General features: G+C 38.3%; 1 protein-coding gene and 1 pseudogene across 2 annotated transcripts; both read left to right on the forward strand.

Moving 5' to 3' along the window:
- The first annotated feature begins 646 nt into the window (after nucleotides 1-646).
- On the forward strand, nucleotides 647-2,624 carry LOC147484134 (uncharacterized). The gene is made up of 4 exons (XM_086579713.1): nucleotides 647-818; nucleotides 911-1,108; nucleotides 1,262-2,421; nucleotides 2,514-2,624. Exons 1-4 carry the CDS (start codon nucleotides 647-649, stop codon nucleotides 2,622-2,624), a joined length of 1,641 nt encoding a protein of 546 aa, XP_086435839.1.
- Nucleotides 2,625-7,345: 4,721 nt separating this feature from the next.
- LOC147484135 (large ribosomal subunit protein uL6m pseudogene) lies at nucleotides 7,346-8,351 on the forward strand (annotated as a pseudogene). Its single transcript, XR_015205034.1, has 2 exons — nucleotides 7,346-7,518; nucleotides 7,686-8,351. The product of XR_015205034.1 is annotated as a large ribosomal subunit protein uL6m pseudogene (transcript).
- The last annotated feature ends 5,850 nt before the right edge of the window (nucleotides 8,352-14,201 follow it).

Genomic DNA, 14,201 nt, shown 5'->3' on the forward strand with positions numbered 1-14,201 from the left:
AAGCTTTGCGATTGCAACTAACTTCTCCAGTTGGAACTTCTATTCCTTCGTCAGTTACAAACTACGTTTCAAGGAGGTTCCACACATGATCCCGTGCTGATATCACTGTGTCCAAATGAGATGCAATTTGGCAATCAATTGTCAACATTACATTCTACCTGCGAAGACTGGCCCCACGATATGATTCTCCAGAATCGGTACATAGTTTTACCTTCGGCCCCTAACTTGGATAATCTCCCTTGCAAAGTAGCCAGTAAGTCTAATATTACTCCTATAAACTTTTTATATTGTAATTTTATTGTGATTAAAACCTCATTGGTGCCTCTATTTTGAATTTCATATTAGTTAATACTACTCCTGTGAGTACGTCTGAGATAGACTTACATTCTCAAAAAGACATGAATTGTGACGAAAACCATCAAGGCCTTCATCAAGTCATGATAGTCAATCGTTCAAACATAATTGAACCACCCAATCGGTATGCACTAGCTCAACGTCTTGGCCAGAGAGAGAGGGAAAGAACTTCCGCGATTGCGAGGCGTTTCTTAAGTGGCAAGTGTTATTTCTTCATCCACTACTAACAATGTGTTCAGAGATTCCCAACATTCTATATTGCCCCCGTTTTGCCAGAGCGACAAAGGAAAAAATGTCGTTGATGACGAGACACAGATTTTACAACGTCCAAATGATAGGCAATTTGTCAGACAATTGTTTGCATCACATTCTGGCGCCGACAATATGTGTTATTATTCTCCGCATTCTACACGTAATATCACTTCTCCTTTCCAACTTGGATCTCCGTCGTTGCCTAATAGCCAGTAAGTCTATTATATATTACTATTGGAAACTCTTTTTTTGGTGTCATTTGGTCAATAAAATCTGATTAGTTATATTTTGAATTTCATACCAGGTGATACTACTCTTATGAGTATGTCTGATATAGACTTAACCCATTCTCAAAAGGAGGTGGATTTTAACCAAACCTCTAAAGGCAACGCAGAAACGTCTGACGAAGAAGATTATGATGTATTTGAGTTTGGGCCCCCATTTGAACCCTTGCCTGTTGTTCCAGATGTGTGCCATGATCTTGGTGAAATGAACGTCCAATGTCAGTCTTGCTCTGCCCTCCATTGAGCTACCGAGCAATTGATTGACGTGTCTACCAAGAAGAAGCCTTTATTTGGGTCGTGTTGCCTACAAGGAAAAATAAAAGTCCCTTGCCTTCAACCTTTACCCCAACCCCTCGAATCACTATTCGAAGGTGGTGATTGGCTAGCAAAAGATTTTTGTAAAAATATTCGAGGGTACAACGCATGCAATGCCTTGACAAGTCTGGGTGTCAAAGCAAATGATCGTGTCCTCAGAGGTCGTGGTCCAAAAGCAGTCACTATTCATGGAGAATTGTGCCATAAAATTGGCTCACTATTACCAAACAGTGATAATGACCCAAAATACACACAACTGTACATTTATGATGCAAGTGCCACTTTGGAATATAGAAGGCAACGCAATCCACATTTGTTAACAGAGGTGTTAAGTATTATTCAGGGGGTGATTATTCAAGCGAATGCATGGTCCAAGTTTTTCAAAAATGCAAGTGACATTTTTAGGTCAAATGCAATTGTAAACAATAATATTCCTACATACATACAATACACTCCTGGTACTGATCGACGTCGGTGCAATCTTCCATCGACTTCTGAAATTGCCGTTGTGTTGCCTGGGGATGAAAGTAAATGTGACATGTTACGAGACATCATTCTGCATTATAAAGAAGGTGGACTGCAAAGGATAAGTGAGTGTCACCTAGCATATTCACCTCTACATTATGTGCTACTTTTCCCTAGAGGAGACCTTGGTTGGGCACCAGATCTGCGCCAATGGGATATTTCTAACAATTGTCCAGGTGAAGCCCGTTTGACTCAAGTGCAATATTACGCTTATCGTTTATTCGATTGCCCCACAGAATACTCATCTATTTTGAGGGGAGGTTCTCTATTTCAACAGTGGATAGTGGATGTTTGGGCTGCAACTGAACAGAACCGTTTGCGTTATGTTCGGATGAACCAAAACCACATTCGTGCGGATTTGTATAAGTGTTTGACGGACATTTCCATGGAAGGGTTGCCTCTAGAAGAGATCGGCCAGCGTTACATTCTCCCGTCGAGTCATACAGGGAGCCCAAGACAAATGTACGAAATTTACCAGGACTCAATGGCCATAACGCATTACAATAAACATCCAGATGTGTTTCTTACTGCTACGGCAAACCCAAACTGGCCAGAGATTAGAAGAGCACTCAAGCAGCACCAAACTGCTTCGGACCGTCCAGAAGTGGTCGCTCGTGTATTCGAGTTGAAAAGGAAAGCCATCATGGAAGAAATACTCATAAATGGTGTGTTCGGCGAAGTCGTTGCACATGTATATACAATAGATTCCAGAAACGAGGTCTGCCACACATGCATGCCCTCATCTTTCTCAAACAGGCTGATAAGGTACGCAATGCAAAACAGGTTGATAAGATAGTGTGCGCAGAATTCCCTGACCCTGTCTCCCAACCAACACTTTTTGAAACTGTCAAGAGGTGTATGGTTCACGGACCCTGTGGCGCCAAGAATCCGTAGGCCCCATGCATAGAGAATGGAAAGTGTACCAAACATTATCCACGTGCATTCATCGATGAAACAACAATGGATCAAGTTGGGTATCCTATTTACCATAGGCACAATACTGGTAAGGAGTACGAAGTTCGGGATTATCAAGTTGATAACAGGGATGTAGTGCGTTACAACCCATTCTTATCAGAAATGTTCAATTTCCATATAAACGTTGAAGTATGTTCATCAGCTTGTGCCGTTAAATACATTCACAAATACATCTACAAAGGCCACGACAGGGCAACTATGGTGTACTTGGCACTGATGACGAGATTCAACAGTATATTAATGCAAGGTATGTGGGACCACTGGAGGCAGCATGGTGTCTGCTTGAATTTCCTTTGCACAAGGAGTACCCAAAAATTGAAAGATTAGCAGTTCATCTTGAAGGAATGCATCATGTCGTTTTCAATGCAAAAGACACCAGGGCTGCAGTTCTTGCTAAAGTAGACAAACAGAAATCAACCCTGATAGCTTTTTTGAAATATGCGTGTACTTTCGAGATGCGAGAGGCCGTGCATTTACTTATCGAGGGAATTCCACAAAGACTATGTTTGGAAAAAAAAACATAAAAATTTGGAAGAAGAGAGACCAATGTTGCGCTATTGGGAGAATGTACTTTGTAAATCCAAATGGTGGAGAACATTTCTACCTCGGCTTACTCTTGACAATAGTCATAGGTCCTACATCCTTTTCAGATCTTCGTACTGTCAACGGATCTGAATATAGTACATTTAAAGCGGCATGTGTTGCACGTGGTCTTTTAGAAGACGACGATGAATAGAGGCAATGTCTACAAGAGGCGTCTATAATCAACACTGGCTACCAACTGCGAAGGTTGTTCAGCATTATGCTTTTGGAATGTTCCCCAACAAGTCTTGTGTTATTGTGGAATGAATTTGCAACAAGTATCTGTGATGACCTTGCAATGAAAATACGTAACACCTTCCCAATTCCTTACCCAACCGAAGAACAAGTAGATGATTATGGGTTATATTTGTTGAACCAATTGCTTTTTGAAGTAGGAAGAACATTATCTGATTTCCCAGACATGCCTAAACCCAGAAGAAATTGGGATGAAGTTACAAAAAATAGACTCATTTGGGAGCAAAGACAGCTCCAACATGATGGGCTCCACGCAGAGGCCACCTCGAATGTATTGCGTCTGAATGATGAACAACGTGACGCCCATACCAAGGTAATAGATTCAGTGGTAAACAACCGGGGAGAAGTTTTTTTCTTGGATGGAGCGGCAGGGGATCGGTAAAACATTTGTGTACAACACAATTCAGTAACTGTCATAGATCTGGTGACACGCTGCCGTCATACCCGAATTTCGGTGAAATTGAGGAAAAACAATATTTGTTCCCGACTCTTCGATCTCCGAGGTGTGACGCACTCTCAACTTCCAAAAACCCATAAACAGTTTAAATATGCGGATAATTAAAAACCAATAAAATTTTTAACTTAAACAAAAGTCCTCTTCATTACAAAAATTAACAAATGAAAATGCAAATAACTTTATCTCAATTGAAAATCTATATCACCTCAAAGGAAAACAAGGCCTATCTTGAAATGTGACGCTAACGCAAACCACAAGCAGCAACCAATCTTCTTCAACATTAAACCTGTCAAGACTTATCAACTGTGTTCATTTAATGAACACACCCGATAAGCAAACATGCAAATCGGGTCAGCATTATAAAAATGCTGGTGTGAGTAGCTCTAAAATATAACATATAATTATACATATATATACACCATCCAAAGTTAGTTCCTCTACCGAAAGCTTTAACTTTCAACGACTAATCTGACAGTCTTAACTACAATAAATAAGGCGGTGTAGTTCCTCCATGAGGCGCCTTAACCTCCAACAACTAATACAACATACCATACGCATAATAAAAAGACATTTAGTTCCTCCACGAGGCGCCTTAGGTTCTAACTAAACTACTAACCAGCTAAACATATACCATCATCTATCTAAAGATATATCATTTACCAACATATTACCATAATTATATTAATTAAGGCTTTCTTTGCGTGTCCCAAAAATCACGTTGTATCTATGTCTTACCTAGTTTCCCTGACTACCACAATCGCTACCCAACGCTGAACATGTACATCCACATGCCTCCCCTTATATAATGTACCACTCCGTGCATAACTACCCTGAGCGGGATGCCGCACACCAGGTAACCCTCACACGGAAGCTATTATGCAAGTACTGCCACTATTCGGCATAAAATATCGCGTGTCTCGTTCCAATATTTGCGAACGGAATAATCAAGCCACTATTCGGCTACGCCAGGAGGGCCATTCAGATTCACTGAAACGTCAGAAAGGCCAATCACATTACTTACGCCCGAAGGCCATTCAGATTCACTGAAACGCCAGAAGGGCCAATCATATCACATACGCCCACACAGGGCAAATCACATGAGTTGCGGTAGCTAGGTTCTAAGATTTTCGTTACGTAATTTATTCAGGTGTCATACATCTATGACTCATAATAATCCACTATATCACGTGCATGTCAAATACATTATTGCACTAAGCCACAATATTTAGAAATATCTTAATTATATCTCGTAACCACTTTCATTCTTTCACGTGCCAATATATTATTGCACTAAGCCATAATCCCGTGGGAAAATATCCACACATACTATACTACCTCATAGATAAAATAATAGAGTGTCTATACATTTATTTCTCCAAAACTATTGCCTTTAATATATATATCCCAACATATTATATAATGTCACAATATCAACGTCAAATCTTAATTAGATAATGACAACCAAAATTCATACAAGCTTCCACAGCATTTTAGCATTTGATTTGTCCATACAATTTACAACATAAAATGAAGCACAATTAAACAGTCCACAGTCCACAATCAAAGCCCAATATATATATATATATATGGGGTGGGATATAGGCACAGTCACTGTAGCCACATTCTAGGCACAGTTAATCTAATCCCTCGATCTGTTACTAATCCTACGGTTGGATCAGTTTAAATCAAACACCGAAATATATCTAAACGCGAAGGGTTTTCTCTCTCCTATTCTTCTCTCTCCAAATTTCTCCGAATCTAAACCAACACCTCCAAATTCAACACCGAAACACCTCCAAATTCAAACCGAAAAGCTAGATTTGTCCTTCTCCTTTCTCCAAATTGAGAAAATCAAGCACAAATTGGAAAAAGGTTTGTATTTTGTTGATTTTCAATTTTTTATTTTCGATTTTAATGAAATGGGTTCGGTAATAGTAGAAGAACAAGTTGTGAATTGTTTTTGTTTGTTTTCGTTGCAAGTATAATTTTTATTTTTATTTATTTTTTCGATTTTTAATCAATTAACTATTTTTTAGACCTCGATGTTTTTACTTTTTCGATTTGGTTGTTATTTTATTTTATTTTTAGTTGCAAGTATAATTTTTAATCAATTAACTATATTTTAGACCTTGATTTTTTATTTATTTATTATTTTTTTCAATTTGGTTGTTAATTGTTTTTAAATGTACCGAAGCCATATACCGTATACCAAGTTGACAAGGTAAATCTTCAAGACAGGTATTTGCAACAATTTCGTTTTCCCTAGTCGACTGATTCCATAGGTAGATGGTGTTGTTCTCATTGACAACTTATCGAGATTGGGGTAGTAATGTTACAAATTAAACATGAAAGTGTTTGGGCCTTTCGAAGTGGTCCATCGGGCTTGCTCTCTTCTGTCAAGTTGCAAAACGATGTCGTGGGTAGTATTGAACTGTTGGTTCCTTCTTTGCAAAACAATGGAACTTTACCGAGCGATGGGACGTTATGCAAGTTTGGAATATGGGCACTATGGAAATCCTACTACTGAGTTTCAGGAGAAAAAGATAAGGTTTGTTCTACTTTTGGATGTCTGTATATTCATTCATGAAAGTCAGACTCATAGCTTCTATCATAGTTTATAACGCTAGGAGATTAATAGCGACCATTTCTCTTGTTATGTGCTCTCTTTGTATGCATAGTGTTTGTGAATTGAGGTCCAGGATTCTTGTTTAATGTCATGAAACTTGATCTTTTTAGGTGGCTCCATCGGGATGGTCTGAAGGGGAATGCAAAGGTAAAGTTGGATGGTTTCCATCAGATTATATTATGTAGCAAAACGTTAGAGGATTCCAACTAGTAATGTATCCACTGAAGTTGGATGCTAGGTGCCCTTTCACATTTTGCTTATGTGATGTGTCATTGTGGTAAGCAATATTTCTCTGCCATTAATATAAACATTGTCGAGACGAAGAAGTCCACTCCTCAAGAGATAGGGTTCGAGAGACTTAAGATTTCTAAAAAGAAACAAAAACAAAAAAAAAATTGAGAGTTAGTGCCCAAGGATTAAAACTTAGAAATTTTTAGTTATTGAATCTCCTTAGGTTAGATGTCACGATTGGTCTGAATTTGTTTATTTATTTCCCTAGAAGCTTTTCGGTATATCTTTATATTGTAGCATAGCCACTCTCGAAGTTTTGTTAACGTAGTGAGAAAAAGAAAAAATCTAGTAAAGCTCACAGGGCTTTTTAGCACCTTTTTTCTGCCCCTCCTCTAAATGTAGAGGTGAATAATGTTGTGGAGAAACTCAAGTGAAGAGTGTAGATAAGAATGTCATTTTTTTTTTATTAGTTGTTGTAGATGCCTACCTAATAGCAGCTGATCTTGCCAAGCAAGCGTGAAGTAGCTAATCTTGCCAAGTAGGCGTCTACCTAATAAATGAGTGATAGTTTGTCTTTATTAAATTTAATTAACCTCATTTATTTCCTAGTCTGTCTCAGTGAGAGAGGTTTGTGGGTATCAAACCCAATTCTACTGATTAAGGTAATATTACTAATAATGTTGATAAATAAAAAAAATAGATAAGTGGTTGACTCAATAAAGTAAAGAATTTTGTTATATCACTCTTTCATTCTTCCTTTTCGTTGGTTTTACTATTAAATTTGCTTATTTTCTACATATTTTCTTCCTTCGCCCTTTTTCATGTACAGCACGTTGCAAGCGTGCTGTTCAAAAGTTGTAGATGGAAGCCAAATTCTTTCGCTTTCTAAAGATTGTTGGGGTTGGATTCAAAGCCAGAGCTGAGTCAGAGGGCCGCTTACTGTATTTGAAATTGGGTTACAACCATGAAGTGGAACTAAGTGTTCCACCCATTCGCGTGTTTTGTTTCAAACCCAACATAGTTTTGTCGCGACCGACGGACAAGCGAGAGGGTGCACCAGTTTGTTGCTACTCGTTTCACGGTTGTAAACCTCCCGAGGTTTATAAAGGCAAAAGGTATCATGTATGTTGATGAAGTCATCAAGAAGAAGCAAGGAAAGAAGTCCAAATGATTGTTGGGAACTGTTATAGGGTTGCACTGCTCGAGGATGGCCTTTGTTTTGTTTATGTTACCTGTTGCAGTGTGTTGTTCTAAAGATCCTCAGACTTATGAGAATGTAGCCAGAAGTATTTGCAGCTTAGTTTGAAGAGTTTTTGTTTAGTTGTAATAGGTACTGTTTCGTAAGATTTTAATCCAAAGGTCCCAACGTCAGTTTCTCAGTTATGATTATCAATAGTGTTTTTTTATATTTATAGTAATTCACATTACAAACCCTTTTTGTCAGGGAACACCTTCATGTGAATCACTTGCAGCCCACACAAAAAATATTTGTATTGTTCGTGTAAAAAAGAGAAGTGTGGAAAGGAAATTAGACATGTTCAAAAATTTGCACAGAATAGGGGGACATAAAGCCTTGCCCCATTGACAAGATCAAGCTAACACGTAGTTATTTTTTCAATTACAAAAACCAAAAACCTTGTCTAAGTCGGCGTTTTCTGATATCACGTTGATCGATCGCCCTTTTTGCTGGAGATTTTGGCCATTAATATCTTTGTCTCCCTAAATTAGCCATTTTAGAAGATGCTTCAAAGAGAAAAACTTTCCTCCTCGTCCTCAATAAGGGTTGCATGTGCCTTTAGTTCTTCGATATCAAAATTCCAGTTGCTTACTCCCCTTACATACTAATTATGCGATATATCTCCTCCTTTTGCACATCCTGAATATTACTAGGTGCTTGCATATGTTCTACGTTCACCTTCACTGTTTTCGGCTTTTTTCCAACAAATTCGTATAACTAAACTTGTGATTCTTAAAGAATCGATCCCTCAAAAGTGTTGTTCTTTGAAGGTCTTTTTGATGGATCTTTTACTAAGCACTTAGCAATCATCTGTTTAAATTGCTTTGAGAACTTCTGGTCTTTTATATCATCTAAACGCGGTGGATCATCTATCAGGATTGTAAGAAACAGTTTCACAGGAGGATACTCTGAGAAAGGAGCATGACCGTGGGCAAGCTCTATGGCTGTGATGCCAAAGGACCATATATCTGCTTTGAAGTCGTATCCATGCCCTTCTTCCATATCCAAGATCTCCGGCGCCATCCAGCAAGGTGTCCCTGTTATTGTATTTCTTTTGCGCCACCAATCATCAGAATAAAAAAAGAGAAGTAGACACACCAAGATCTCCGAGCTTACTTGCTCCATGTGAGTTGACTAAGATGTTTCCAGCCTTGACATCTCGATGTATACACCCTTGCCCGTGAAGATACTCCAAACCCTTCAACGCCTCTTGGATCAATAAACTCAATGAAGCCACCCCATAGGTGACTGAATTTCCCGATTCTGATAGGGCTAGAAACAATCAAACATTAAAAATGTAAATCCAAAGTCCAAACAAATAACAATATAAAACATTCGACCCACGACACGCATGAACAAAATTTATCAACTCACCAGCCAATCCCTACAAGCTTCATATATAAGTAGCCTCCCTAATTCTGCCATAGCATTCTCTAATTCAACAAATAATAACATAAAGCAATTAAAATACTAACAATACCAACATTTTACTATTACATAAACAAAAACAAAAAAAAACACTTACTGAAAATGGGTTCAATACCTTGTGAGAGCGAAGAAGCAACTAGAGCGAAGCGACTACGCTGCTGCTAACTTATTTCTTAGGTCTAGAAAGCGTACTATTCGCTTCAAGGTCTAGAAAGCTTACTATACACTTCAAGGTCTCAAGGAACTTAACTCTCTAAGCCTAGGTATGGTCTTGAAGAACTAAACAACATTGTGCAAACTCACTTCTAACAAGGAAAGGGGGGCGAATAGCAGCTAAAACGAACGTGCAAGCCAAAAACAAGCAGCAGGTGATGAGGAGTTCAAACGTGTGTTCGATCGGTTCAAATAAAAATCGAAGGCTATCATCGAAGAAACTTAATATGTGAACTTGGTAACTCCTTAAGAACCCAAGATAAAAAGTGAGTCGTCTCTTTCCTCTCAAGAGAAACAAGAGTATCTTGAATTCCTCAAGCGAAATGTCCAAACCATTTGTTTTACTCAACAAAGCTAGCTTTCCAATGCACCAAAGGCGCTTGACCTCACTTCCAAGATAAAGAGAAGCAAGGAGCTTGGGTAAGCATCGGTCAACGGGAACTATTTCACGACAGATCGAGATCGATCATATATATCTATTTTAACGAATTTACTGCTCCAGACCAATCAAAAGAAAAAAAAAAAAAAAAAGAATCGAGAATTGGTTCAAATCGAATTTTAAACCCCAAATCAGAGATGGATTCTTCAAATTTGGGTGCTGAAAATCGAAAAAATAGTTGGTTGCTTGCTAAATTTGTTGTTGTTTGATTTTGTGTTGTTGGAGAGAGAAGAATAGAAGAGAGAAAACCATTCGCGTTTAGATATATTTCGGTGTTTGATTTTAACTGATCCAACCGTAGGATTGGAAACAGATCGACGGATTAGATTAACTGTGCCTATAATGTGGCTACAGTGACTGTGTCTCTATCCCACCCCTATATATATATATATATATGTTTTACGCACTACTCACGTCAAATCTTAATTAGATAATGACAAACAACGTTATATAATTTCTGACAATATTTTATTACTATATTTGTCTATAGTCTTAAATATATGAAAAACTGGAAAAAAAGTCAATGGTCAAAGGTCAAAGTCAATGGTCAAAGGTCAAAGTCAACGGTCAAATGTCAAAGTCAATGGTCAAAGGTCAAAGTCAACGCATCATGGTTGAAGTCAAACTGTCATTGTCAAAGTCAAACTGTCGTTTCCATGTTCAACAGGTTCAAAGTCATAGCCATGGTTCATAGCTAAGGTCAAAAGTGCATGACTCAAGGGCTCATGACTAAGGAAATGGTTCGGACCCAACTGGCCAAGCCCAAACCTTAAAACCCGGAAGCCTAAACATTGAAAGACCCATTTGGATCTCTATTAAGTCCTATGGGCTGGCCCCAAACAATATTAGAAACTGGCCCAAAAACTTTAGATTGAACTGGCCCAAAACACAACTGAGTTCGGCCCGAAAATTAAACTGAAACCGGCCCAACAAAACAAGCAAGTTATGGCCCAAAGACTTAAAAGAAAATGGACCAAACCAACTAAAATAGAATCCGGCCCATCCAAACAAATAAAAGGTTGGCCCAAACAACGAAAACAAATCGGGCCCAAACAAAACAACCAAGGCTTTGGCCCAGGCCCAAGCCCTAGGCCCAAGTCGTCATCTTCTCCAACTGCCACCACCGGATCGACCACCGTCGACCTCGACTCGACCACCCAATACAACCCCGTGGTTTTAATCCTTGTTACAAACCCTATCACATTAACAAAAGCAAAAACTCCATTCACTAACTCGATAACGTACCCATCCTCAAAACTAGATCTAGTTCAATCCGCCATTAATGGCTTCTTGGAGCTTTCAACAGCCCACACACACAACAGTACCACGGTTCATAGTGTATTTGGGACTGGACGAGGTTCGGGGCTCGCGCCTCCATTGACAGCCCAATAAGCCTCAACAGTATTTCTACAGTTAACCAAAATTTAACAACGACCATTTTAACAAGTGTTTAACAACGATAGGACAAACAATAATGACCGAAGAATGAGCGAAAACTTTGAACAATAAAATTATACGTGAAATAGAAAACTAATCTACTCACTTTAATGAACAGCTCGACGAATTCCTCCTAGTCCGAGTCGTCGCACTCCGACGCTCTAGCCAACGAACTTTCATCTCCGCCTCCATTTTTATCATTTTTTTATTCTCCAAGAACCCTATTCTCTAGAACAATGCGTTTATATATTTGGGTCTGAAACCCAAGCCCAACACAGACTCGGGCCCAGAAACCAGGCCCACATATCCAAATCCAATCCAATCGATTTTTAAATAAATAATTAAATTAATAAATAAATAAATAAATAAATATGTATTTTAAATACGGGCGTTACACGCGCTCCTTTTGTGTATGAGATGGTGTATAGAGGATGTAGATAGATGATGGTCGTTGAACAAATAGAAGCGTATCAAAACCTAATTATCCCTCAATAAGTAAAGGATGAGTAGGGTATTGTTCCACTTTTAAGTGTATATTTATATGAAGGACATGACTGGAAAGGGGGTTTGAGGGATTAAAAACTATGATTATAGATATTGTAGATTCTAATGCTAAACTAAACTAAACTAACTAAACTTATACTAAAGCTAAGAATTGGAAATAGGGAGAGAATATAAGAGAGATAGATTCAAGAGATTCAAATCCACCAATGCTTTTGATTCAATGACCTTTTGCTTCATGTTGTTCTCCAAGTAGACTACAATCCGGGCAATCGAGCGAGTGCCGATGCCCTCTTGGATGAAACATCATTAACAATTAACTCTACTCAAGGTTGTTCCTATGTTCATGTTACTAGTATCTTCTTTTATGTGAGCTTGGGAAGCTATTTAATGAATCACCATCTAAGGCAAATACAAGGAATAATTTCCTTACTCTAAAACACTACACAACTAGAAGAAAAGTAGAGAATAATAGTATAATATTCAATTACAATAAATAAAATTCTATTCTAGCATTATATTCAATTGCAATAAATAAAAGCATGTTACTAGCAAATATTCAATTGTAATAAATATAATCCTAAATTAGCATGATATTCGATTGCAATAAATAAAAACCTTAATCTATACTTCTATCCCCTGGTCTGGGCAATGGAACTAATAACTAAGAACATAAAGAACTAACCTGATTGAAGAACACCATAAACCAGAAGAATCATTAAACCTTAAGCACCGGCTTCATCTCTTCCCTTGAAGTAGAAGATTAGCTTTCTATATAGAAGGAAGAACACGAAGAACGAGAAGAAGAAGAGTCGAAGAACATAAGACTAGAAAGACTAATTTATTAAGACTCAGCTAGTTAAAACCGATCTTTTATTATTAATCTTTCTCTGCCTCAAGTTCTGGAGACAAGAATATAAGTGAATTGGCAAATTACATGAGGCACTTAGGTCCTCTATTTATAGGGGTTACAATGAGCTCTAGAAGCATTCCAAACCGTCATTTGTTTCCTAATACAAATCAACCTCTTTCAGAGTCCAACTTCATCTCCAAAACTGAGAAGGAATAAGCTACAGTGTTGATTCATGCGTCTGGACGCACTATTCATGCGTCTCAGATGCGATCAATGCGTCTGGACGCTCCATCCATGCGTCCCAAACGCATGAGTCGCGTCTGGACGCACTATAGTCGTGTCTCAAACGCGAGACTCTATTTTTCCACTTTTGTTTCATCTTTCTTTCCTCTTTTGCGGGTTTTGGTCCAAGTAACGAATTCTTTTGCCTTGAGCTTCCAAATAGGCTTTAAAATAGGTCCAAGTCGCATCTTTAATAGCTTCAATTCCTTGGCTTTCTCCATGATTGTCCACGGGCTTCCCATGTGATCCTTAATGCTCCGAATTGCTTTGTTTTACCTCATTTTCTCTAATATTCCACAAAACTCACTTTTTCACTTGTAGAATCTTAAAACATAACTTACAAACACTATTAGTCCACTAAGATGACTAAACAATAGGCATAATCGATGGTTGAATTGCACTTTTTGAGAACTTATCACTTGGCCATATAGTAATAATGGTTGCTTCATCTGGAATTGCAGCGTTGTTGTTATCTGCCGAAAGAACGGCCCATTCAACTTTTAAAATTCCTTTAAATGTGATGGATGAAATATTCTACAGACTCAATACATGCTGATCTTTTCAAAGAGACAAGCTTAATAATTTGGGATGAAGTGCCGATGCAACATAGACACATGTGTTGAAGCTGTCGAAAGGACGCTTCGAGATATCAGGGATAATTCAAATCCTTTCGGTGGAATAACTGTTGTTCTTGGAGGTGATTTTAGACAAACCCTCCCTATTATACCAAAAGGGGTTCGGGAGCAATTTGTAGGTGCATCGTTGAGGAGATCTCAGCTATGGCGGCATGTGAATGTTGTGAACTTGGTCCAAAACATGTGCCTTGATGTGTCAGACCCTGATAATGCAAACTTTGCCAATTACTTGGTCGAGGTTAGTTGTTAATTCAAACGTTTAGTTATGGTGCTTTACTATAGATATATGTTTAGTCAAAGTTGAGTGACAGCTAATTTTG

The sequence above is a fragment of the Coptis chinensis genome, chromosome 8 (genome assembly GCF_015680905.1).
Source record: "Coptis chinensis isolate HL-2020 chromosome 8, ASM1568090v1, whole genome shotgun sequence".
NCBI lineage: Eukaryota > Viridiplantae > Streptophyta > Magnoliopsida > Ranunculales > Ranunculaceae > Coptis > Coptis chinensis.

Bases quoted from the DNA above. Each gene is read 5' to 3' on its own strand.
- LOC147484134 (XM_086579713.1), top strand. From the start codon at position 647: ATGTCGTTGATGACGAGACACAGATTTTACAACGTCCAAATGATAGGC. The intron at 1,109-1,261 runs GTCAGTCTTGCT...CACTATTCGAAG, and splicing joins TGGTGAAATGAACGTCCAAT to GTGGTGATTGGCTAGCAAAA. The intron at 2,422-2,513 runs GTATATACAATA...AATGCAAAACAG, and splicing joins TCGGCGAAGTCGTTGCACAT to GTTGATAAGATAGTGTGCGC.